The 26738-nt window shown below is 47.8% G+C and overlaps 1 protein-coding gene across 1 annotated transcript in view; it reads left to right on the plus strand.

Moving 5' to 3' along the window:
* Positions 1–24859, plus strand: part of LOC125739792 (zinc finger protein 521-like) — an 82382-nt gene extending 57523 nt beyond the window's left edge. The window contains 3 exon segments of the mRNA XM_049010246.1: positions 10068–10199; positions 14806–14921; positions 24057–24859. Of these exon segments, the coding sequence (XP_048866203.1) occupies positions 10068–10199; positions 14806–14921; positions 24057–24086 (278 nt within the window). The 3' untranslated portion in view covers positions 24087–24859.
* Positions 24860–26738: the final 1879 nt, after the last annotated feature.

The following is a 26738-nucleotide window of genomic DNA, read 5'->3' on the forward strand; positions in this document are numbered from 1 at the left end:
TTTTCAACGAAAATTCCATTACAGTTTTAATTGCCCTTACAGGACCAAACATTTTGGCCATTCAGAGTCATGCAGGGGTGTAAGGTGGGGCCGGGCTCAAGGTTGGACCTGAGGTTTCACTATGAGTCAGCTTTGGGGAGGATGTCTCCTTTTGGGTGGTCTTATACTACATAACACTTCTTTGTGGAGCTGTTGTTAACTATAACACATGTTACGATGTTCCATTATAAATATTCATGGAACTATTTTCCAGTTGGGAACTTTGTGAGTGTTACTGAGCTCTTACACAATTTGATGTGGGGTTTTGAGGTCATAGGAGCTGTGTAATGCTGCTCCAGCCTAGCCAGGGCGATATGTCTGTCTGCATTGTTTGTCATTTCTGCGGTGCAGCGTCATGCCTGCTTTCAGCCCCAGGGCCCCCGGGATCAGGGCTGCCCTCGGTGTGGAACTCCAGACGTGCTTCTGCCGGCCCTGCATTTTTGATTTGGACCTCTGTGGCGCCCCTGCACGTTGGAGCCACTGTTAGCTTCTGTCAGAAGGCTAGTCCCGGTTTCCCCGACTAGCTTGTTCACTGCCACTCCCAGCACCTCCTCTTCCTTCCATTACTCCACATCCCCACTGCACGCCTCCTTCCCTTGCTGTAAGCACCCCAACCCAACCCAGCCTCCTCCATGTCAATAGAGGGGCTAAAAAGAAAGATCAGGCTTGATGTTTAGTTACTCATTTTGCGTGCTTTATGTGTGTGTGTGTGTGTGTGTGTGTGTGTATTTGTGTGTTTGTGTTTCTCTGACCTCAATATTGGCAAATTGTGTTTACATACATCTTTTTATATAAGAATGAATGCTACCAACATTTTAGCTAGTCATGTTGCTTCTTCCCTCTCGTCTGCTCTGTGTCACAGAATGCTCCTTCACACACAGGGGCAGGACTGGACACGTTGCCCGGGCAAATCTGTCATTTGCTAGGGGCTCTGGACCACTAGGGATTTACTGGGACGGTTGTAATAGTGTTGCACAATTGCATTGCGTTGCCATCTTGGTGCATCGTCAGTCATGGTAGTGGAGTACTCCGAGCCCATAATTGGAAGCTGGTCTAGTACTCCTTTGTCAAACCAATCATATTCAGTACACTTCACACTGTGACACAGAATAATATTATATAAAAACAAAGTAAATAAAACTAAATAAAAACAGACAATATAAAGAGAAAACAAATGTTACTGGATGTGACCCATACGCGTTAAAAGCAACGTGGCTGGAAGTTTCCTGCTGTCCGTTACTAGGATATTGGTCATTGTCTGGTTTTTCCAAATGTCGTGGGTAACACTGAAGCAAATGAAAATAGCTAAATGTCCGGAGGTTTTGGTTCTTTATTTCTGACTGGGTACAAGAACTGCAGAACTAAAGTGTGGATGAAATATTTCAGTGTATCCGTAGGTACGTACAAGTATAATCTCATTCTTCTTAACCATCGTAGTATTATGTTGTTTATCGTAGTTTTTTTCATTATGTCACAGTAAAGTTAAGCAACTATGTTACTGTGTTGTGTTAGCATTACAGTGCTGTGCCAGTTGTCTTTGTTATTCCAACAAATCTGATACAACCGCACAGAAGTGAATGTGTTTTAAAGGTGAATTATTACTCGTATGTAACTTACAGCCAATATGTCGTTGCTTTGCACTTTTTGTTAACAGAGGACCTAACAAATGACAAGTTCACAGCCCTATACCAGATATTATATATAGTTCATCATTTCATCAAATTTTTGTTTGTGTGATTTTATTTGTTTAATTTAGGATTTCTACTTTTTTGACAAGTTCCAATGAATTAAATGTCCAGTGTCCTTTGAAAGGGTGTACTTGCATTATCATCCTGTTTTCTTATCATTGCATCAGTGGAATTAAATCATCTTAAAATGAGAAAAATATCATTTACTGGAATTATTTCTAGGACAATGTATCGTCCAACAAAAGTCATTATCATGCCAGGCCTAGTGTACATGTGTGTGTATTCCCCTAACCTGTCTTCTGTCATAAAGTCAGGCTTGTGACTACTCTGAGCTGTGCCCCCCCCCCCCAGCAGACAACCATGTGACTCCAGTCTGAGCCTCCCAGCGTCTCACATAACGCACTCTCTGCCTGCCTCTTTCTACGCACCACCAAACAACAATAGGAACCATAGCAGTGTCGTTTCCTTTCTGCTAGAGAACAGACCGTGAAATTAACCGCAGAACAGGGCATGTAATTGTGATGTAATTGCGATTTTCAATATGTGTTATCAACGGCTAACAGCGTCAGCTGCCTTTGTTTGGGGGACTTTCTCTTCTTGATTACTCTGTGGACCAGAGTATCAAGATCACAAGCATCTTCTTCTGCACGCTGTAAAACCACACTTGTGCTTTTCCAGAACATAATTATTTTAAATAGGTTTGAAATTGCTTCACTGTGGTGTGTCATCCGGGTAAATTCATTGGTTAGCTGCCTTGAAGCCTGTCTGGTGGTGTACAGGAGGACTCTGTCGGAGCTCCACCAAGCCCTGAAGGTCTGGATCAGGCTGTTCTACAGATCGATACATCTGCCCATAACAGCTTTTGTCCTCCTGGGGACCTTGGACAGACACTGTGCTACATGCCTGTAGGGATGTGGCATTAGGGTTTTGTTAGCAGGCTAGCTTTGCCATGGTCATGCTTTCTGCTGGCACGGAAATAGCTAAGGTAGATCACCTGTTTGTTTTTTTAATCTAGATGGTAGAGAAATAAACGTAGATCCTCTTTAATCTTGAAATGTGAAGTTTCCCATTTGCTGATAATTCCAAAGTGGTGACCCTTACATACAGAGGGTCTCTCATCTGTGGGGGAATATATAACAGTCTATCCAGACACTACACCCTGACCTTAGAAGGAACTGTTCAGAGTGATACTTAAAAAGAAAACTACAAAATATGTCTAAAGAGAGCAGATTAAGTATAGGTAGCATCTCATCGACAGTGGTCCTTTGGCAACTCCTTTGCTTAAGAACATCCTAATTATCTTAAGGCCTTCCCAACAGCTAATGGTAAATTTCAGTGCTGGCATGTGGTTCCTTGCAAGCGAATAATCTCTGAAATGAACACAGTGCTGCTGTTGCTGTGGGGAGTACATGCAGGTCAACGGGGGTTTTTTAACTCCCATTAGGTGCTGACTTTAATTTTCCCCATTACCTGTTATACTTGATAATTATGCCAGGAGAGTGGTTAAATAAAGTCCACAGTTCCCTCTGCTGTGTTTAATCCCCAAACTGAATCTCCTGGGTATCTTTTTGGCTGGATTCACTGCACTAGAATTAGGTACATTTAGTACCTGTAGGTAAAGCTTAAACTAATACAAACATGGAACCATATGAATGTTAACTATTAATGATGCATAATTTTATTGTGGTGCATTTGAACTTGTCTAAAGTTCAATAATATTAACCCGTATTATTAAAATTCAAGCAATATAATATTAGTAAATCTATAATTATTATTTAGCCTGTGTTTCTTTGGTTGGTTACCGCTCACTTTCCAGTGTTTTCCAGAGTTTTTGTAGGTTTAATTCTGTGGGATCTGGCTACTCTAAGCTATAAACTGCACTTTCCTTAGAGACATTTACTTTGCACAGAGGTAGCCCTGTTATGTTGAGCTGTTCTTGCCTGCGTTATCCACACCCACTTCCCAGGGAGCCAAAAAATCAGAATCCCTGGTTGTAAAACTGTGTTCCTCCATACCCTTTACAGCCTTTGCTGTACTTTGCTAGAGTTTGGACTGATGTGACCATAGCAGAGCCAGAGTGGTGGTGCCCTGTGGTCTGATCTCTGTCCTGGTTTATTGTATAACAGTCCATGAATATAATATCATACTTGAGTATCATACTCTCTGGGATTCTCAGTGTGTACTAACGCATTCGTGCTGCGAGTATCGCTGACGTCTTTACAAGGTGACAGAAACGTCCCGCTGCCTGATACTCCGGTGAAGCTGCGCGTCCCGTTGCAGCCTTTACTGCGTGCGTCACCTTCCCCGAAACTGCACCTCTGTCAGCAAATGGAAAAATAAGGCAATGTCTTGGATTTTTCTCAGATGGGGCTTGTTTAAATGTCTGTAGCTGGGAAACGGTGAGCTGAATGCACAGTGGGGCTGGGAGGGAGGAAATGACACGCTCTCTTCAGCGGGATGACAGGGGCTAGGGGGGCGATATTCCCAGGGGGCCTGTAACTGGACAGGAACTAAGGCATCATAGGCCAGTGCTCCAGAGACCAGCTGATTGGACAGTCTGGCTGGATCCGGAAGTGAATTCGCCGGTGACGGCGCTGTATTTCCTGGGGGGACAGTCCCCACCCCTATTATAGCAGATCAGCCTTCTCTCGTACCCGTGCCGAGCAGAGGCGGCCAGATCCGCTGTACCGGATGGCAGCATATGGACATAGCTTAGGACACATGAATTTCCGGCAGGGTGACTGCATGCACTGCGCCCTGGAGGAATGGGGGTGCGGGACTTGCAAAATTTCTGTTAATATCTGTTTATTTATTATTTTTTTTGCCTGAAATAACTTTGAACTAGCCCAAATTAAAAAGGCATATATATACTCAAGAAAGCAAAACCAAATTCAACATGGAGACATATTGTAAAGGCCATTCGTATCGTTTTTATAATTGCCGTTATATAGGACAAAGGCAACATTAACTGGGCAACTAGGCGCCAGCAGTGAACTTGGGACGCAGCAGTCTATCAGCATCACTGTCATCGAGAGAGGAAAGCAGCCGCACATGCAGTGTTAAGATAAATCGAGCAAGAATTTGCCTTTAGAACACATTCATTTATGTGCAATCAAACCAGAATTGTTCTAATAACAATGACAACAGGCACAGCACTGCAATGCCAACATGACAGCACAGACCGACGTAATTGCTTAATGCTACCATAACATGATAACATATAATACAATAACACATAATAATATAACGATATTATAAAAAATTAACAATAAGTGTGAGATTTATACTTATACCTATTGTGAATGCACTGAAAATTTCATCCGTATTTTTTCCCGTGGTTTTCCTACCTAGCTAGAAATAAATTAAACCTCCAGACTTTTACTCGCTTTCTTTTGCTACAGTTGCTTCTTTGCTACCAGTGATGTTTGAAAATCCAGGCAATTAACGATATTCTGAGAAATGAAAGTGGACGGCTCACATTTTGTTTTCAATGTGTCTGGGTCCCATCCAGTAATATCAGTTTTCTCTGTGTGCTATTTGCTTTTAATTTGCTTTTATATAATGTTATTTCATGTTACTATGAACATAAAACATTTACAAACGAGAGGAGACCATTTGGCCCATCAAGCTCGTTTGGGGAGAACTTAACTAATAGCTCAGAGTTGTTAAAATCTTATCTAGCTCTGATTTAAAGGAACCCAGGGTTTTAGCTTGCGCTACACTAGCAGGAGGACTGTTCCATACAACTACATGCGGTGTAAAGAAGTGCTTCCTCAAATTCATTTTAAAATGTTTTCCCACTAATTTCCACTTACGGCCACGAGTTCTAGTATTTAAACTAATATTGGCTGAACAGCAACCCGACCTGTTAGAATCATATACACCTGGATCATGTCCCCCCTTAGTCTCCTTTGCTCGAGGCTAAACAGATTCAGCTCAGCTAACCTCTCCTCATAAGACATTCCTCTAAGACCAGGAATCATTCTCGTCGCCCTACGTTGCCCCCTTTCCAAGGCAGCAATGTCCTTTTTAAGGTGTGGTGACCAAACCTGCACACAATATTCTGGGTGGGGTCTTACCAAGGAATCGTATAATTGTAGCATCACCTCCCTTGACTTAAACTCCACACACCTAGAGATGTAACCCAACATCCTATTGGCCTTTTTAATTGCTTCCCCACACTGGCGAGAGTGAGACATGGAAGCATCAACATACACACCGAGATCTTTCTCGTAATCAGCTACCTTTATTTCCGTGGAGCCCATAAAACATATTTACTGTGCAGTGGAATGATAATGAAGCCACACTTGAATTTACTTAGTTGCTTTAAAGTGCTCAAAGTACTCTATTATCATGAATAACGATGATCCAAGATCGTGACATGAGGCGATTGCGCAGTAAATTTCAGCCCTCCTATAAATCAGGTTTTCAGGGTTCACTTCCTAAGAGACACAATCATGATGAAAAGTTTGTTCATTCAATGGTCAAAGTTTTTCTCCAAATAGCAAGTGAAAAGAGCAGAAATGGTAAATATCCTTTATTTTAGTCAGAGGATAATTTCTGGTAGCCCGTTGGGCAGGGTGTTGTTATGTTTTGCCCAACAGGAAAGCTTGATTGTCCCAGGACATCAGGCTAGCAATTCAACGGTTTCCCATTCTTATAGGATAAACTGGGAAGATTCAAATTAGGTCTCCTAACCCTGGTCCCTCTAACCCTCCGTTTTTGCTGGTTATGAGTCCGGCTGGGCTCGTAATTAATTGTTTAGTTGAAATTTAAATTCTGTAAAATGCTGAAATAGAGTGCAATTTTTAAACTTTATCATGTGAATACAGTTGGACCCAGTAGAATTAAAAACTCATATTCACATGTCATTTCAGAAGCTTGGTAAAATTAATATTTTATATTATATTTGAACCTCTGATTAGAGGAAAAATATCTTATTCTTTAAGGAGAAAAGTTTTAATATCGTATGTTTATTTTGGTTCTAGAAAATGGCTGCTTTTTTAAATTGCCTTGGAAAGATTAATGTGGAACAATTGCCTTGCAACAATTGTCACATATAGCTCCACCCATCATGATATTTGACTCCACCCACCCTCTGATGTCATTAATATTATTACTCCATCATGTGCCTGTTAGTGAATCAGAGGGAGACAAATTATATTATCACCCTTGGAATTTGACAACTGAAATGAGTGCCTGGAGTCTCTGGTCCATGTGTGCAGTTTCGGTGACAGTGGTTCTGGTGAGTTGGGCCTGTGCCTGTGTCTTTCCCACTTGTAGCATCGTGAGTGGTTTCTTCACAGAGCCTCCCGGGTCTCAGCGGGTTCCCTGTCCAAGTCCATGGAGCGGATCTTGGAATCTGGGACAGTGCCGCATGCCAGGCGGTGTCCTTCGGCTGTCCGTACCACGGGATTATGAAGCGTGACAGTGCCACTGTTGACCCCCCTGGGATCTGGGGCTTTCTGTCCTGGCATCCCGTGGTGGACTGGCGAAGTTTCACAAAGCTCGAGGTCACCATTTCCTTCTCTGCTTGTGCTCTCGGCCAGTATCTTTTTTTTTGCTGGTCATTTGAGATTGCTGGTACTGTTGTTCCACAGAGGGCTGGTTCTTGTTTGGTCAAGTCGACCATTATATACATTTCTTTCACTGCGTGCAGTTGTTAGCATTTGTGGTATGGTTTATGGTGAGTGATTTGTGGTGTTAATGTGCATAGTGTCTGCTGTTTGCCAGCCAAACCTTAAGATGTCACACAGTCCTGATGTTTCCCCCCCTGGGTCTGGGGTTTAGAAGAACAGCTTGGTCCAGAGTACTGGATATGTGAAATTCCATATCCTCACAGGGACTGGATCAAGACGGTGAGGAACGTAATGTCTGGAACTCCACAGTCTGACTGGGAATGGGTGTGATGTTCACGTATTTTAAATGTGTATAAATATGGAAATTTTTTAAAAGTCTATGTATCTGTGCCTTGAAGCTGTAGTTATTCCTGTTTTCAGGAACCCTGTGCATTTCTAGGTTTGGGAACCATGACCGCATCCTGCTGTAGCACAGGACCTGCCTCTGCGGTCAATCATCTCCTCAGCCAATAAGAGAATAACTCAAATTTGCTTTCTAAATGTGATCAAACATTAATCTAAGCAGATCTTAATTAAAACAAAAGGCTTGAGGACTTTTTTTGATGAGTATCAGTGCTGCACTAGTGACACAGGGAGAGTAAACAGCTCCAATTCGCTACATATTTCCTCCTCATGGTCGGGTGCCCGAAGGTCACCTTAGAGTACTGAAAATCCTGCCTATGTGTTACTCTTATAGACGAATAAGAAATAGATCCATTTTGCTCCTCTGGTAGCAGACCGCTGTGGAGGCTTGTTGTTTGTGCAATTCCACACAAAGGGGCTTTTTTGCTCTTATTTTATTATTAATTTGCTCAGCGGATTTGCTTGCTTGGAACTAAAGATGAAACCTGCCGGAGGCATTGCAGTCAAAGCACTCTGTAGCCGTGCAGATATCTCATCGCTTGGCAGAAGTCAGCAATTAAGGGAGAACCATGGCCATTTTGACCCCCTGTGACCTTGGCCTTCATGACCCCCCTCACTAACCCCACCCCGTGGCCAAGCCTCTCTGAAGCTTCCGTGTCAGCCCTGGTCCCCTGATCCGAAAGGTGGTGAGGATCTGAAGGTGGAGTGAAAGCCCATTGTGGCCTTCTGAAGGGTCGGTCTTAGAGATCATTCCGGAAACTGACAGTGTTTATTTGTGATGATGGAACTAGATTTTTTACTGCGGGCAAACTTACAAAATAACCATCTACGTATTTGATGCAACAGGGAGCTAACTTGTGTATGTGAATGTACAGGTGTCTGTGAGTCTTTCGTGATGTAATGCTTAAAGCTAAAGTCTGCACAATTTCTTGATAAAACCCAAGATTTATTTCCTCTGAATGCCTGTTAGGTTTGACTTTCGCATGTGACATGGCATCGTGGGGAATTTCCCTACACTCAGGTGTAAGACAATGACACTCATGGGTGCTTATTAAGCTGAAGTGACCAATGGCTTTGTGATCTCGGCATTCCTGCTTAAGAGGATCCGTGTGGATAACAATACATGATGACTAAGCCCAATTAAAGCAGTGCCATCCAACACAAGTGTGAGGGCTTTTCATGATATTTTCTACTGATTTCTCATGGTTTCTGGCTGCAGATATTACTTCTGATTGCCTATGGTTCCTACAGACTCCACACTGCTGTTTTTTCATGCCCCGTCCTCTTCCTACCGCAAACTCTACACTCCTCTATTCTCGTCCCACGTCCTCTTCCTATCCCAGTCCCTACACTCCTCTCTTCTCGTGCCCTGTCCTCTTCCTACCACAGACTCTACACTCCTCTCTTCTCGTGCCCTGTCCTCTTCCTACCACAGACTCTACACTCCTCTCTTCTCATCCCACATCCTCTTCCTACCACAGACCCTACACTCCTGTCTTCTCCTGCCCCATCCTCTTCCTACCGCAAACTCTACACTCCTCTCTTCTCATCCCATGTCCTCTTTCTACCACAGACTCTACACTCCTCTCTTCTCGTCCCACGTCCTCTTCCTACCACAGACTCTACACTCCACTCTTCTTGTCCCACGTCCTCTTCCTACCACAGACCCTACACTCCTCTCTTCTCGTGCCCTGTCCTCTTCCTACCGCAAACTCTACACTCCTCTCTTCTCGTCCCACGTCCTCTTCCTACCACAGACTCTACACTCCTCTCTTCTCGTCCCACGTCCTCTTCCTACCACAGACTCTACGCTCCTCTCTTCTCGTGCCCTGTCCTCTTCCTACCACAGACTCTACACTCCTCTCTTCTCGTGCCCTGTCTTCTTCCTACCACAGACTCTACACTCCTCTCTTCTCGTGCCCTGTCCTCTTCCTACCACAGACTCTACACTCCTCTCTTCTCGTGCCCTGTCTTCTTCCTACCACAGACTCTACACTCCTCTCTTCTCGTGCCCTGTCTTCTTCCTACCACAGACTCTACGCTCCTCTCTTCTCGTGCCCTGTCCTCTTCCTACCACAGACTCTACACTCCACTCCTCTCGTGCCCTGTCCTCTTCCTACCACAGACTCTACACTCTTCTCTTCTTGTCCCATGTCCTCTTCCTACCACAGACCCTACACTCCATCTTGAAAATGCTCGGATGGAGGGTACCAGTTGTAGAAGGTAACATGCCAATCAATAGTCTCTGGAAACATGCCTGGAGTCTGGAAGTCAAGTGAAATCCGGCCTGAATCTTGCCCTTGGCTGCTTTCTGTCCGAACGGCACTGAGATCCCTGTTTGTTTCTTCGCCCACTTTAGAGGAAGGACTGAACCACGAGTGCAAGCTGTGCAGCCAGTCGTTCGACTCGCCCGCCAAACTGCAGTGTCACCTGATCGAGCACAGCTTTGAGGGCATGGGGGGCACTTTCAAGTGTCCCGTCTGCTTCACAGGTATGTCTCTGCTGGTGTTGTGGTCTGGTCTTGGGGTTGGGGTTGTTTGCTATATGATTGTTTCCTTCTAAATGCTCTGGAATGGAAGAGACCTTGAAATGGACGGAAGATGCATGAGTCAGTTTATAGAAGCTTTTTTTATATCATTCATATTTTTTTATCCAACGCTCTTTTTAAGACTCAACACTTGACAAAGTGTCTTCAGGGTGGTGATCCCACTGTAATTAAAACCTGTCAGGGTTCTCACACTAAAACGAAGCATCTCCATTAATGGGTGTTTTCAAAAAACATTTTAATAATAGCTAAGAGTACAAAACTCATAGCTCCTTTGCTGGGTGTGGCTTTATGGGTCGTGTGCAAGGGCCCATGAATCCTTCCACTGGATCAGTGCAAGTCTAAGGCCTATAGACAACCATGATGTCACCTGCCCTGTGGGAAGAACTGACAGACTTGACATAGAAATTATAGATGGTTATAGGCATAGAAGTGTGACATAGATGTTCAAAGCTTTAGTCTTGCCTAGAAACGGCTGCTAAGCAAATAGATTATGGGAACATCTGTGGAGGGCTACTGAGGCTGTTCTACAATCAGAGGATTATGTAGCTTCACGAGCAGGACACAGGTACATGCAATTACTGTTGTCTGGAGTGGATAATTATTTCAAAACGAGGGTAAAAGGGGCAGGGCCTCCGATGACATACCGTCTGAGCTTTCTGCTGCGCGCAGACTTCTGAAATTGCCTCCAAATCAGAAATAAATTAACGTAATCAGCAGAGAAAGATGTGTTAATTGTCAATGTCAGCCCAGGTAATGTTTCCTCTTGCCGCGTGTCTCGGCGGCGGGAGAGGACCCCCTCCGGTGAGAATCGCTTTCCGCTGTCGGGGTCAGCGGGGTTAATTGTCTGTGTAATGAAATCTGTGAAGTCGTCAGCTAGTTCCACACACTTTCTGAACAGGGTTAAAATGGCAGGCGCTGGAAATCGGTGTGATTTTCTTTTCTTTTTTTTTTGCTTCCTTGGTTTAGGGCTGCATTCCAGCCGTCTGCCTTGGCAGAAGTTAGGGATGGAATCACACGGAAGAGTCTTAGGAACCGGTTTCCATGAACTGGGTCCGGAGTCACACTGGGTTTCGTTCACACTTGGCTGCCACCACTGTTGCTGGGTTAATCTTTTTGGTTTTTTTTTCACACATTGAAATGCTTTAAACTTTGTGTTAGAAGGATTTGCCTCTCAACGTAGTAAAAACACACAGTAGAACACACCTCAGTTGCTCCAGAGCGTTAACATAAAGTTACTAAATGTTTGCTGTGACACGAAGGAACTCCTGTGCTACATGTATCACCAAATACATTGTGACCTCACGTTCACCCTTGATCACGTGACCATTTACTTGCTCTGGGGAGTTTTCACTTTGATAGCAGCGCAGATGCCAGCGACACACAGATCGTAGTGCTTTGCCCTGTTAGTGATGAAGCCACGCAGTTCCTTTTCTGTAAAGGTCTGCTTCTCTGGAGGACGTGATGTTGTACTTCACAACGAGACCTGCAGTGAATCTGCGGGCGTGAATTTAGTGTAACACTTAAAATCCGGCGATATCACTGATTGTTATATAGCATTTGCCAGAGAATCATTTCCATTGGTGTCGATTTAGCGTCTTGTAATAAAATAAATATGTCGTTCCTATCAGCAGACTGTAATCAGTCAAAAATATTACACCCATGTGTCCCGTTCTGCCCCCCGGTGTTTGGGCCCTGCCACATCCATCTGGTCACCTGAGCGGAGCAGCTGCAGGTGCTCTGAGCACGCTCGCAGGGGGCACCGGGGGAGGGACCAGCTCTCAGGATCTCCGGGGTGGGGGGTTGCCAAGCCAGCAACAGGAAGGAGGGGGCCCACTCACCCACTCACATATTGGCGTCTTTGGAGGGTCCCGCTGCCACAGTAACGTATAACGAAAAGAGGTTTGTGCCGGCCTAACGAGCTAGAACGGGATTACGGACTGCCCAAGGGTCTGGGGCCGCGGTGTTCCTAGGAAGGAGGTCGGAATCTGCGGCGTGAAGAAATGCTGTGCGATGGGGAATAAACAGGCCTCATACCTCACTGATCAACTGAAGTTCACTGCTCTGCCCCCCCATTAATGGTACAGTCCCTTGGGTCACCTTTTTTAAAAAAAAAAAATAAAAATCTAGGATGAAGAGATGAAGACCTTAGCAGCTCCTCTCTGTTCTGCAGCTTCCCCCCCTCCCCCTTGCTTAGTGGTACAGGCTGAAGGCCGTGCAGGATTTAGAGCGTGTTCAGGTTTATCTACCCTGGGGGGGGGGGGAGGACACACCGGCGTGTTCCAGCCCTCTGCACTGGGGGGCAGGCCGCGCCTGCTCTCTAATGCAGCGCATGGTGCACACCGGCGTGTTGCGAGCAGCTCTGAGAGCGCAGGCATCATGCGTCCAGCTGCAGCCGCAGCCTGACAGCGGGTCACCGGTGACTTCATGGGCCGCAATTTATTTTCCTGGCAGTGCCTGACAAGTGCAGCGTTCCTTTAATGATAAATCCAAAGCTCCCCTCTCTCACTCTCTCCCCCCTCCCTCTGTCCCATACCTCCCTCCCTTTCTCCCCCCGCTCTTTTCTCAGGCCGCGGCTCCCATTTGGCGCTTGGCCGCTGTTAGCCATTCCTCAGACCACTACTTGCCAAAGCAGCTTAATGTTCAAAGTGTGGCTCTTTTTTTTGGGGGGCGGGATCTTTTTCCCTGGTTGGATCCGACAGACGGATCTCCCCCCACCACCTGCATCAATCAGGCTGGGTTTATAAACCCCCACCACCCACCACACCCTTGGACTTGGCCGGCTCATATCAAGAGCACAGAATCCAGGAGCGTTCCGTGGGGGGGGGTGTTTTAGAAGTGGGCTTGTAGCGTGATTCTATACACTGTACTGGGACAGACTGACCTCTGGGAAGGAGAGGGAGAGATGGGAGAATGGACACCCAAGGGCTCTGCGTGGTGGTGGGGGGTTATTGATAGACTTTAAATGAGTCACATGTGGGGTGTCTGGCTCGGGGTCATTAAAACGGCCATTTCATAACTATCAAACACACAGGATGGTAACAGGAATAACTTAATTGTGCGTTTGTTGTATATCGGCAGAGAACACAATATTCATTATCACTGTATCCTGTTTTTTCCTCTGAATAATTATAATTACTACCCAACTGCTTTATTACATGATCTACCCATAAACCCGACATTGTTATCTGTGGTCTGACAGTAAAGGGGTAGTGACTGGCTGATTGGATTGTTGCTGTATGAACTACAGATATTAGGGATGCAAGTAATATTCTGGTAACGAGAGGCCGGAATAGCTGTGGTTTCGCCGGTGACTTATTGCGAGGCTAGCGTGCTGCTGAGAGGTTGCTGTGTGAATGGTCGTGTTATTAGTGGGAAGGATGCTTTTGATCCTCCCGTGGTTGATGTACACAGTCCAAGGAGAGCTGACCCTGCCCTATTGATATGGACGGCAGTGGAGGTTCTGCAGTTACGTTTCGCCGTGTAGACTAATCCTGCAGACTGCGATGCCACTCTCTGTGGTTTTTTTTTTTTTGTCTCCCTTTGTTTCAAAAGGTCGTCATTCAGCCGACTCCTATCGGGCGGCCTTGCTGCCAAGCCTGACTCTGCCTGTGGCATTTATACAGCTTAATTATTAATACGCACTCTCTCAGGTGAACTCTGGCAGTCTGCGGGCCTTGTTTTGTAGTCATTAAAATTTGAGCTTGTTTATATTATTGAAGCCACTTGCACCCTCAGTTGAAGGCACCCTCAGAGGTTCCCGCTTTTCGTTCTTGCCTTGTTTTTTCCGAATGTAGCGTGGCATTGGCGTAGCACTGAGGATGTGGGCCGGTGATAAATTCAAGGTGCAAAATACCGACGTCTCTCCCGAAAAGCCCCAAGGTCGCAGAGGTTCGAGGGCTTCCTGCAGGAGGGCCGCGCCATGCGGGGGTTTATGGGATCGGGATAATGAACCAAAGGTTCCCTCCGAGAGACAGCATGGGTTTCATCGGTTTTATTTCAGTGTGGAATGTTGCTTAATTAGGCCTGTGTGTGTTCTGTGTTTTTCACCTGTCAGCCCGTCGTATTTATGTTCGCTGCCGTCGTCATTTTCTTGGTCGCCATAGATTAATTGCAAGTCCACATGAATATTCATGCTATTGATATGAGCAGTCTAAACGCATAAAAGGACAAAACTTCAGACTAATCTGAGACCAAGGTTGCTGTCTTTTGCAATTATCTTTCTCTCTCTCCTCACCTTTTGCTTTTCACTAGCTGCTCTGCTAAATTATTGCGTTAATTCACAGGTGAAGACTAATGGCATTCATCTGATGTTTTCATTCTGTGGCATGTGTATGTATGTGTATCATTTCCTGATGTGCGCTCTATACGCTGCCATCATTGGCGTCCTGTGAAGGAAATCCACACGGAAAGTCTGATTCGGTGTTCAGCTCAGATTGCCGACTCCACCATCCACCAGCAGATTGCCGGTTGGCGCGCGGCGCCTTCCTGACCACGGAGCTCGCTGAGTAATTTCGGATGGGCTCCCTAACATGCCTCTTCTCCTTCACAGTCTTTGTCCAGGCCAGCAAGCTGCAGCAGCACATCTTCTCAGCCCATGGGCAGGAGGACAAGATCTACGACTGCTCCCATTGCCCCCAGAAGTTCTTCTTCCAGACAGAGCTACAGGTACGTCATTTATTTATTTATTTCTTCTGGGATTGGGGGGGTCTGCCGTCTTTAGGAGGCATCTGGGTACTCATCCTGGGATGGTGGGAGTATGGTAATGAGTCATATGTTTATCCTTCAAAAATAGCCTGCAGTGTCTACCAGTAGTTCACACCTCTTCCAGCATGTTCAAACCCTCGACCGTTAACTGGTACCAGAATGGGTGGCCCAACTCCCACATCATCGCGGACATTTCCCAGCGAACGGTGACCAAAATTATGACCAGAATGATCTGACAGGGAGATCAAATCCCTCCTGTGAAGAGGAGAACCTTTATCTTTCCTCTCCTGTCTAGGAGAGGCGTAACTTCTGGGGCCTGTTTGGCAGAGCAAACCCTGCAAAAGGTAGCATGACTTCCAGTGAGGCATGACTGTACCTGTAACCTGCGCGGCGTCAGAGGCGCAGTGCCACGTTCCCTGCGATCCGCACTCCAGGCGGCCTGTAGGGAGCGCTGGAAAAGCAGCACAGCCACGACAGCCGGCGCTCCACGGCGCCCAGCGTTTTCACCTCGGAGGGGGCGCTGGTGGTGGGGGGGGGGGGGGTAGGGAGGGAGATAAATCTGGGAATATGTGATGACAGTCACCTCAGGAGTTACTGGTTCATTAGAATAATTCATAAACGCGAACGGCCGGCCTCGGGATCTGCTGGAGGATACGGTGACACACGCGCGCGGAGGACGGCGGTTAAGGCGGCGAGATTAACGGCATTAATCACCGGCGGCTGACAGGAGGAGCCCCTCGCCGTAATTATGCTCCTTTCAAAGCAGGAATCAGTCTCTGGGCGCCAGAACGTGAGGCGCACTGTCAACATGCACGCACACAGGCATGTGCACACACGGGCATGCACTGGCGCACGGGCACGTGCCTTGGCACACGTGCACACACGGGCATGCACAGGCGCACGGGCACGTGCCTTGGCACACGTGCACACACGGGCATGCACAGGCGCACATGGACACAAATACCAGCCGCTCAGACCCTAACCCTTCTGCCAGCCAAGGTCATTAAAGAAGTTGCCCTCATCTTTGGCATGTTTACACATTTATATTGATTGATTTCTGACCCCCCCCCCCCCGATACTGGATTTGAAACCTAAATGTATATGAACGTGTCTGTGTGTCAGCTCTGTTTAATATTGAATGGTTATGCTTGATGAATTTTTAAATTGCACTTGCATAATATCGTACGTGTATCACAAACCAGCATCGTGCATCCAGGAGTCGTCTTTTATTTTAATGTCCTACGTTCTGGTTGGTTCCAGTTTCTCTTGTCCTCTTCTTTGCTTCTGACATTTTCTGACACAACACCCTGCGTGTGAGATAGAAGGGGATCACTGGTGCCAGCGCTACTCCCCCTTGCTGCCCTGTTTGCTGTTTGGTTTTTTCATGGGGGGGGGGGGGTGGCTTGGCCTCCTTGAAGTAACTTGCCAAGCCTAGTGGAAGAAAAACCAGCAGCATATTTTATTAATTTGCCTTCGAGGCTGTGGATCCGGAAGCTGGGCAAGGCCCGCGACAGGAGATGCTGTCTAATCAGCCCACCGAGGACCCCCACCTCCCGCCCCCGGCCCTCAGCCGCGCTGATCAGTCTCAGGCCTCTTCCCCGTGTCACTTAATGGCAGGGGCTGGAAGGGGGCCTGGATATCTCTCCACTCACACCCCTGTTAGATGCCCCCCCCCCCCCCAGCTTCACCCGGTGCCTTTCGACAGGTATTGGTGTGGATATTTCATGAGAAGCTGACAGGAAAGGGGACTTAATATTTCAGCAGCTGGTCCGTGTTTGGGATACGATGCACACAGACCCTCCTTCTGAACTTCCAGAAGTGCTGGGGGGCTCGAATTTTCCCTACCAGTCTCCGCCCCCCCCCCCCCCCCAACTCCTTTCCTCTGAGTGTTACTACATTTATATGAGTCTAAATGGCCTCATCCCTCAGACGTTGTTTTTTTGGAGCTGGGTGAACGTGGCGTGCTGCTATTCACTGGAGAATGCTTTACTGTTAAACAGAATAATAACAAATTAGTTCATTCCAGAGAAGCTATTTATCATAGATAAGTGGGTTTTTGAGTCTGACTTGTTAAGGTAATTCGAAACTGATGTTTTACGCTAGAATTTAGTCTCCCATGTGACAGTGTTTCTTAGATTTGTACATCGTCTGGACCAGATGATGTGTTTTAAATCCCGTTTGTTTCAGTTTAACAGCATCAGACAGTGAACTCCCCAAATCACAAAGGAGGAGTGGTCCCACCTAAAAGAGACTTGCTTTGTTTATGTGAGGACCGCCCTGGACCGTCTCGACGACCCAGAAGGGTTTGCTAACTCCGGATGAAACGTTAGAGTACAGCCGAGAGGATACTTTGAATGATAGTTAATTTACAATAATGCCAGGACGCAAACATTCCCTCCATACTCTTTAAAGGGAAACAGACAGGATGACGGAGCGATTGAGATAAATACGGATGCCAGCCTGGAGTGACGTCCCCAGCTTCAGAAGGAGCTAGACGGCATGACAGGGCTGGGACTCGGGGACGCCTTTGTTTGGGAATCTGCTCCGCTTTGTCTCTCAAGGACTGGATCTGAAAGGCGCTGCGATACCTGCAGGGAAATCTAGCAACAGGCTTCTGAGAATACTTCCCCTTTAAGTCGCCGCCTAGCACCATCTATGTCTGCCCCCTGGAGGTGGAGAGCAGTCAAAACATTTCTACTGTGGTTTAATGGGTTTTTTTTTACCCCGTACCGTGTATCTATATTATCTTTGTTATTATAAAGAGGTATTCCATCAGCAGTGATGAGATTAACAAAAGAAAACCAAGCATTTTAATCCGTTTGTGGTTCACAGGTGTGATACAGGTGCAGGTCGGGACTGTTTGTGTTCAATAATCAAATGATTTAATAAATGACGAGATTCTGTGGTTTTGTGGAGCTGCAGAATCCGATGAAGTGCAGCTGCCAGGACCCCAGTCTGACATCCCTCCAGTAGCCGTAGTGCCTTAAACCCAGCATCTCCCCATAAGGTAGCTCACTGGGAACGTGATTGATTGTGTGTTTTGTTTTGGTCTTTGTCTGGAGCTCGAGACGTCGGCTAATGACGTCAGCCCATAATTGAGCAGGTGGTTTTTTTCGGGTGGTAATTTCCTCATTTCCTACTCCATCAGTCTCCTCTAATGAGCCCTCTGATAACACGGGAGAAGTTGATTTCGTGGCGCCGAACAGCGGGACCGCTGCCGCTCCGGTTATATGTTTGCGGGCCTACCTTCGCTCGTCTGCTTAGGCAAGGTAATGAGTCTCATTTAGAGGCTCACAACAACGCTTGTTAATAGGGCGATTGGAGGGATCGAGCCGGCTTGAAGAGAGTTCGTGGGTAAATCGAAGGCTGGGAGGGCTTGGGGGGGGGGGGAGGGGTGGTGTGCGATGAGAGTGGCGCCTTTGAAGGGCTCCTGGGGGGCATCATGCAGGTTAAAGAGAAAGGCGGCCCACGTCTAGGAGTAGGCCTTGTGAAGCAGGGGCAGTGGGTAGGGCGGCGGCTGCCCAGTCTGCTGTGTCTCTGCCGGTGGCCCTCAAGGAAAGCCTGAGGATGTTACACGTACCATGGCTTGTTGACATTGAAACAAATGAGGGCTGGCGTTGAAGTTAAGGGTTATAAACCGGGCCCCTTTTTAACAAAAATCCCTGACAAGCTGTTTTGAACAGCAAGTTCCCTTTTAATATTGGTTTTCCTCATCAACACCCATTAGTAGCTGGGTCCACTTACTAAAATGATTAATATTGTTTATGAAGCATGCCCCCCCCCCCATTCCGCACAATCTGGATGGTGTTTACTTCATAAATGTCCAATGGAAGCTTGAGACAGGAATAGGATACTGTAGGATCCACCGAGTGCCTTTCCACGTGTCATTTTCTGATTAAATTTGTGCCTGTAGGCATGCATATAAAAGGTTTAACGAGAGAGGGAGGCAGGGAGAGAGGGAAGGAAGGAGGTGGAGAGCAAGCGAGGTCATGCAGCAGGCTGGGGGCGGTCAATAACAGCACGTTCGGCGAGGCCTGGAAACTCAATCATCTCTCGCAGTGGCGGCCTTTGCGGCGGTGAAGGACGTGTGACCGGTCCGCGGGCATCGAGCGCTCTCACCGGGTGTCTGGCAGCAAGCGCGTTACAGGAATGCTGCCGAAACGCCCCTTTTCAGCTGCAGCGCCCAGGGTCCTAAATCCCCCCGGCAACACCTCGCTTCATACTCAAATGAGGGCCGGTAATGTTCTTAGTGAAGTACAGGGAGGGTGTGGAGAGAGAAACAATAAAATAAATAACTAGATCTTAAAGCATTTTGCATTGGATCGTCTGAAGGTTCAGGCCTTAGCCTGTGTTTTTTTTTTTTTTAATAGATTTTAATATGCTATAAATCTTTCATGTGTCCTCACGTTTAGAAATGTCGTATGTCTGGTCCGGTCCGTTTCCAGTCTGCGGATCCTCCTGCATTAGGAAAGGAAAACATGGTGAAAACAGTAATGCAGCCAAATTCCTTGGCTTGGCTCCGAACTCGATCCCAGCCTGTTGTTCCAGTCTCCCTCTGTGTGTCCAGGGCAGAGAGCCTGTAGGGAAATCCCCCACCCCATCCCCCCCCCCTGCTTTTACCTCCATGGGTCCCTGGAGGTCCCCACATCAAAGGCAATGGTCAGTTTCCAAGGAGACACAGCGAGCCGCGGTGAAACTGAGGCTGCGGCAGCTGGACCCCTGAGGCTTAGTAAGTGTTGACGATGCAGGATGCCAGCTGTGATTTTTTTTAATTTCCTTGAACTTAACTGGACAGCGGTTCCCCTGGCGATGTTTCGGATCAGGAAGGAATTACATCCCCCACCCCACCCCCCAGTACCCACAGCGTTTCGGCCATAAACTTTAAACTGCTCTCATACAGATTGGCACGCTCATTTCAGAAATGCGTTTGGGTTTCTACTTAAAAACGGGACAGTACTTCAGTGCGAAGGGGCTCCTTCTATCCCCAGACATCTGAAGATCCTTCATAAGATGTGCAGTAACTTGATCCTTGTGCACTTTTTCCCAAGGCTCCCAGTGTTGGACAGCGGGGGGGGGGGGCCGTTACACCACCCTCATTGGCTGCATGAAATGCTTCACTGCGTGCCTGTGACAATCCCATACACCGACTGCGTGAGTCACAGAGGCTTGATAGGGGGCACTGTTTCTCAGAGCGTGTGGAGCCCAGAGAGAGGCTCAGGTGGGGTGGATCTCTCCGAAAGCTCCTGGGGAGGTGGGCAAAACGATAAAAACTGTCCTGCCCCGAGAGACCCTGCCAGGACTAAGGGAAATCTCCCAGCATGACAGGAGGCAAAGCAGCAGGCGGGGGAGGGAGGGGGTGATACGTCCTACTGCTAGAGCCGGGCAGACGGCGACAGCCTTGAAAAGGTGCGGGAGGACGCGTGTCTGTCGTTTGTCATCAGAAATCCATCAAGCTCCCTCCTCCTCGGCATTGTGCCCGACACCTTAATTAAAATCCTGACTGATGACTCCGAACGAGTCCCCCTCCCCCAAGTTTCTATGGCCCACGTTTATGCACACAGAATTCAAAGCGGCCCCTGGTGAATGCTAAGGAACAGACTCCTCCCTGCCATGCCCCCGCCCCTCCCAAAATAAAAGAGTGGATGGAGACACTGACACGAGGGGGAAGAGGGAGGGGGCAAGGAGCACAGGATTCCGGAGATGGAGGGATGAGTCTCATCTAGGTCCTGTGCTGTGGCTTTGCTGTACTGTCAGTTTTGGTTGCAATGGTTTTGGTTAAAATAAACATTTTTTTTTGTTTGTTTTTTTCACCAAAATATGAAGTGAAATATGAAGTGAGTCTCAATATAAAACCCCCCCAACTGACTATTCAGTGTTGTTTGTTTTATTGCCTGTGTAACTGACCGGCATGTTATCGCTAAATTTATTGTACGGTGAGTTTTTTTTTAGGTAACCGGAGATTTAGGGGGAGGCCCAGGGTCGGGCCAAGGTCGCCTGCCTCAGGAGGGGGGGGCGTCCCTGCTTGTGAGTCTTGGCGGGTCCGGACGGTGGCTTGTGGAGATGAGTCATGTCCGTCCTAGGGAGGGGCAGGCCGGTGCCAAGCCAGCATCCCGCGGCATGGAAAACAGCTGCAAGCTGACCTCAGTGCTCATGCCAGCCTCCAGTCCGGCCAGTGGGTGGGCAGGGAGGGCGGTCGGGGGAAGGACAGCAGGTCTGTAACCTGTCTGCCTGTCTTGTACCTCTGAAAGTGCTCATCTCCCTCTTTGATGCTTTGAGCACCATTCTAACATGGATGTGTATGTATGTACCCGTCTGGAACGTGTGAACGATCCATCCAAAATTTAGTCCCTCTGGTCAGCGGCTCTGGTTCCTTCCATAGCGTCCCACCCCCGCCCCGAACTTCTGAGACCGCCCCCTTCCGGCCGCCGCCCCGGTCTCAGTGGAGGGCCTGGCCACGGATCAGAAGCGGGACGCTATTCCCCGCGCTCCGCTTCCAACTGGCCCGGACCCGGAGTGATGCAAGCGCGCGGCATGGGTCCCGGAGAGCCGCGGCCCTCGCGCGTTACCTCCCCGCCGGGAGGCCGGAACGCCGCCCAAGCAGTGTCTCTAAATCCCCCACCCCCCCCACTCGCCGGCTCGGAGACGCATTAACGAGTCGCACCTGTTTTCATCGGCGTGGCTTCCGCAGGGTTCCCCGGGGGGGTGGTGGATGGCCGGGGGGGGGGTGGTGGTTTGGGTTGAGGGGGGGTGGATGCTGCAATATGATGTAATCAGATGAAAGCAAAGGCAACAGCCGGGCTGGTCTGACACGGGGAGGTGGGCGGCTGGCCAGTCTGCGGACGGGCTGAGAGAGTCCCGCGACATGGCGGCCCGTGGACATCGCCGTGCTCACCAGCCTCACTCCTGCTTACCTGCATAGACAGTTAAGGGGCGCCGGTGAGCCGTGCCAGGTTTCTAAGCCCCTGAAAGTGGCCCCCACTGTCCGGGAAAAAGTCTTTCATTACTCATTCCGTTGCATTACGTGTAAGTATATAGGGTGGATATCAGTCAACTGGGACAATTTTTAAATGTTACTTTCTCATTTTAACATTGTCATCCTAATTATAAATATTAAAAATTAAAGTTATTGACAGCTCAAGAAATTAGCTTAATAGACCACAGAGACATAAAGGTATAGAGTGTGAAACATTTGTGTCCCAGCATACCCTTTGTTCTACATATAACCAATATTCACCCTACATGTAAAGAGGCAGTTCAATAAAACACATCTGTTTGGAGACATTGGCTTGGTTATTGAATAAATAAAACCTGTAAATAATGTACCAGTTTAATAAAGCTGGCATATAGCGGGACTGCTTGTCTGAATGTTGGATGGATTCCGTGAGCGGCTGTAAGCAAAGCAGCGTGACGTGACGTGACGTGACCTGGCCTCAAGGTGGCGCCTAGGAGGTGATGTTGGGTGGGGGGGCTCCGCATGTTGGCGGACAGATGTGAGGCTATAGGTGCGAGGACACAGCAGCGGGAGAGGAAACTCGGTGGCACAGATGTCGCCGGTCGCCGCAGTTACGTCGGCCGGGGCCACCCGCCCCGCCTCGGGGGCCTTTTAGCGCTGTCCTTGAAAAACTGTCCCCGCTGAGAAGCTTCCAGAAGGGGTGGAGGGCAGGCCGTGTCCGTCGGCTCCCACGGGGGCTTATCTTCCGCTCTAATAGCTGTATCCAGCCCGCATTATATCCATGGAGCCCCATCCCCGGGGGGGTGACAGCGCTCTGCCATTTGAAGTCACCTTCTGCACCGGAGTCCGGGAGCCAAAATGGCCGCCCTGTTTGTTAATAAGGCTTCGGCTTCTGTCCCGCGGCACTGTCCGGCCCGGGTGCCAGGATCGGCCACGCCGGAGGGCCTTTTGGGGACGGAGACGTGTCACGGCCGCCTGTCAGAAAGGCGCCCAAGGCTGAAAGGGAGCCCGGTGAGGTGGGGGGGATGGCCAGCGGAGGGTGGCCCCAAGGGTGACCCGAGTGGGCAGGCCCCCACGACGTGCCGAACGGGGACACGCGCACACACACACAGATGTTATGGTTATGTGACTGGGCCTTCACAGGAACAAAAAAAAGAACAGGAATCTGCTGTTGTACTTTCCTTAGAGTTCCTTAGAAAACTAAATGTCTATAATTGGAATAGGTCTCGGATTAATGTGTCTTATATTGTATGTTATATTTAGATCTTCAGCTAGAAGGCTTCACTGATAAATAGTTATATTAATTATATTAACACCAATAATAACATGCCCTACACCCTTGACAGGACAGGAGGTGTGAAAATGGACGCATGACCATGCTGGTGTGTTACTGAAGCACCCATTTGTGCAGACAGGGCTCTGCTCTGAATCTCCTGACCCCTGGTCCTCTGGGGGGGGAGGGTGGCGAGAGGGGTGTTTGATAACACCCCTGACAGGTGCCTGACATCTGCCCTGGTTAAATCCCCCAGAGGGCGCCTTCGGCCCAGCGGGGCACCTAGGTTACAGAGCTGCCGGGATTAGCCAGCAGCCGCGAGAAATGACCTGGATTCGGACCCCCGGGACACCAGGCTGCCGTTCACACTTGCTGTCAAGGGCTGAGCCCAGCTGGGCGGCGTGTATGTGTGTGTGTGTGTGTGTGTGTGTTGCTAATGAACTCTGCCCCTGCTGACCTGATCTGCAGCTCCATGCCGCATGCGTGTGATTTGTCATGTTTGTCTCTCCACCGGCCGTTTCTTCTCACCAGAAAAACGCGAACTTCAAGAATTAGGCTATAATTAACATCACTGGCGGTCTGACCTTATGTCTGCATTTGCTGGGTCCCCAGTCCATTGTCGTTACTAGACCATTCTCTTGACCAATGTGTTCAGGTCCCTTGATTTTAAATGAACTCCCGATTGCTTACCACGTGATGACAAACATGGCTATTCTGATTTGAGGAAGGCTGCTTCCACTAATCCTCCTGACACCCCTCCCACTCCATATCACCAAATGGGGCAGGGGCATCCACCTTAAACCTCATCACGGTTGCATCTTACCCCTCCCTCGAAATTAACAGTCATCGTCCTTGTTTTGTGTCCACGCAGAACCACACATCGAGTCAGCATAGCAGCTGACAGGACGGAGGGCCCGGCAGACGGAGTGCGGCGAGGAAGAGACGGAAAAGGAAGGAGTAAAAGACGAGAGGGGGGACAAAGTGGTCCTGCTATGAGATCGTCATTTCTTATTTCTCGCGAGGAATTTCCTGCAGTTGTGGGCAGTGTAAAAACTGTATGGCTTAAAAAAAAAACAAACAAAAAGAGAATGGTATGCAGAAAGCAAAATACGCAAAAAAAAAAAAAAGTCAGAATTTCAATGAACAAGCTGACGTGATGTAAATACAGTACTTTTATTATTTTATAAAGCCGTGGGTGTGTTTTACATTCCCCCCCCCAACCTGGATCCAGGAAAAGCCAGGGGTGGGTTTGCCCCTCAGAGAGACAGAGGAGTTTCTCCTGGCTTTGATGTTTGCTCATCAGCGCTTGCCGGAAGATTGTAGGATCATCAGTGACCCCCCTCCCACCAGTCCACCCGCCACCTGTATTGCCCTCCATGCATCAGTCCCATCATTGCCAATACAGGAGACCGGATCCGAAAAGCCAATGGTTTCACCTGGTCTGTCCCTGTTCACCATGCAAATAGACTGCTGATCTCACGCCGCCGTTGTGGTCAGATCTCCTCATGTGGAAAATGACTGGAGGATGAGCCTCCTTTGATAATTCCTGTATGTGCAAATCTCCAGTCGGTCCAGCCAACCTGTATGCTACTATTATCGATGTTTGTTATCTAACCATGGTCTGGAGATAATGGAATTCTTTTTTGCAATGGAAATAAATCCAGTTTAACTTCAGCATCTGGCCTGTGTCTGTCTTGTTTTCCTCTCTTCTCCCAGATTTGGGATTTTGTTTTGTTTATTAAAAATCAGTTCACTTGTTTCCTGAATCATCGGTGGTATTATGGGGTATTGCTATAAAGATTATGACTCTAAGTCAAGATGATTTTTTTTCAGTGTTTACTTAAAATTTGATTCAGAAACAAGTCTGATACGAAAAAAGTAATCTGATTGAATCGGTCACCACTTTGTTACACCGTCCTGCACATTAAATGGTTTGGAAAAATAGCTTTTAAAATCATCCTGGATTTATCATAAGTTATTGTCACAAACTGGTTATTTGTTTTTTTGTGCCTAACATAAGATGACATGTCCATCATGGTGAGTCCATTGAAGTGAAATTGAAGGCGTTCTCTGTTAGCCAACCGCAGTAACAGTGCTTCCCAGCAGAGGGAGCCTGAGGCAGCATCCATGTCCATGGGAAGGCGGTAGCTGGAAGCAGCCGCCTGGTTTGTGCTGCATCTCACCCTGAAGGGGACTGTGTGCCTGGCAGGGCGGACCTTCAAGTCCAAGTCCTGTTTGTCAGAGCAGCGGGGATGGCTGCAGTACTGACCTCTGTGAAGGTCTGTTTACTGTGTCCTCCTACACACGTTTGTGTGTGTGTGTGTGTGTGTTTACAGGCAGATCTCATGACGCAAGTAATCCAGCCCACAAACTCTTACGAAAGTCAAATTCTCCCTAAATCGGATTTACCTTCCCATGCCTTTCAAGACGCCTTACAGCAACAAATATACTAGTGATAGAGAATAAAGAGCACATATTTCATGAATGAAAAGATAAAGGTGTAAATTTACTTAGACGCATGTTGGCTTTTTGAATTAGCATGAACTCGTGTTACGTGTGTCTCAGATAGCGGTGGAGAGTTACCTGTATCCATGTACGAGTTAACGCTGTTTATGCTGTGTCTGTGTAATCACACTGTGAATCATCACTCTACCATGTTGGGTTCCATGTTAAACCGTTTCTGCCATCTTCTGTGCCGTTCCACCAATTTAGTTTTTTTTTTTTTTATAAACCATGTGCTATATTTCGCTGTGCTTCACCCCCCCCCCCCCCCCCCACTGACGAGCTTCTGACCTGAGGGGAGGCTTATGTTATTAATGATGTCATTACCCAGCACCCCATGCAGATTTCTCTGATTGGCCCTCACTCCAGGTCTGTTAGCGATTGTGGATTGGTGGCAGTGGGGGCCCGACCCTCCACAGGATAAATGCCCCAAAGTCCTTGCAATGTGTGGCTGTAACTGTGTCTAGATACAGCTCGCACTCAGACAGTGACACATCTTATACGTATTTTATATGTTTTTCGGATTTTCTTGCACAAGTCACCTTAAACACCGCTAGTGATTTTGCGCCCCCAAGCCTGGCCAATCCATCATGTTACTAATTTTTTAGAACCCTTGTCACTCAGGGGCCCTCGACATCATCCTGACGCCCCCCTCCCCTCAATGGCATCCCAGAATGCAAATAATCACATTATTGTTGTTTGAAAACTATGATGTCTTTTCAAAAAGACTGACCCAGTGTGTATTTTACATATGATGAGTATAACTGCACCTCTCATATCTGGGCCCACAAGCCCAATTAGGGAGCTCTAACCCTGGCCCACTGAGATGGGAGATATTTATTCATATACAAAATAGGAGGCATCGGTTTTCTTTGGTTAAAATGTATGTTGGTCTGGTCTGCAGGAGAACCATAGAGTTCATGTTGTCACGGTCCGGCCCTGGTTCCTGATCGCATATAGTGGTGTTTCCTGATCCGGTCCCTGGGGACCCACAGACAGCCCACGTTTTTGCTCCCTCCCAGCTCCCAGTAGGAGCAAAAATGTGGACCGT

This window comes from Brienomyrus brachyistius, chromosome 4, assembly GCF_023856365.1.
Source record: "Brienomyrus brachyistius isolate T26 chromosome 4, BBRACH_0.4, whole genome shotgun sequence".
Taxonomy (NCBI): Eukaryota; Metazoa; Chordata; class Actinopteri; order Osteoglossiformes; family Mormyridae; genus Brienomyrus; species Brienomyrus brachyistius.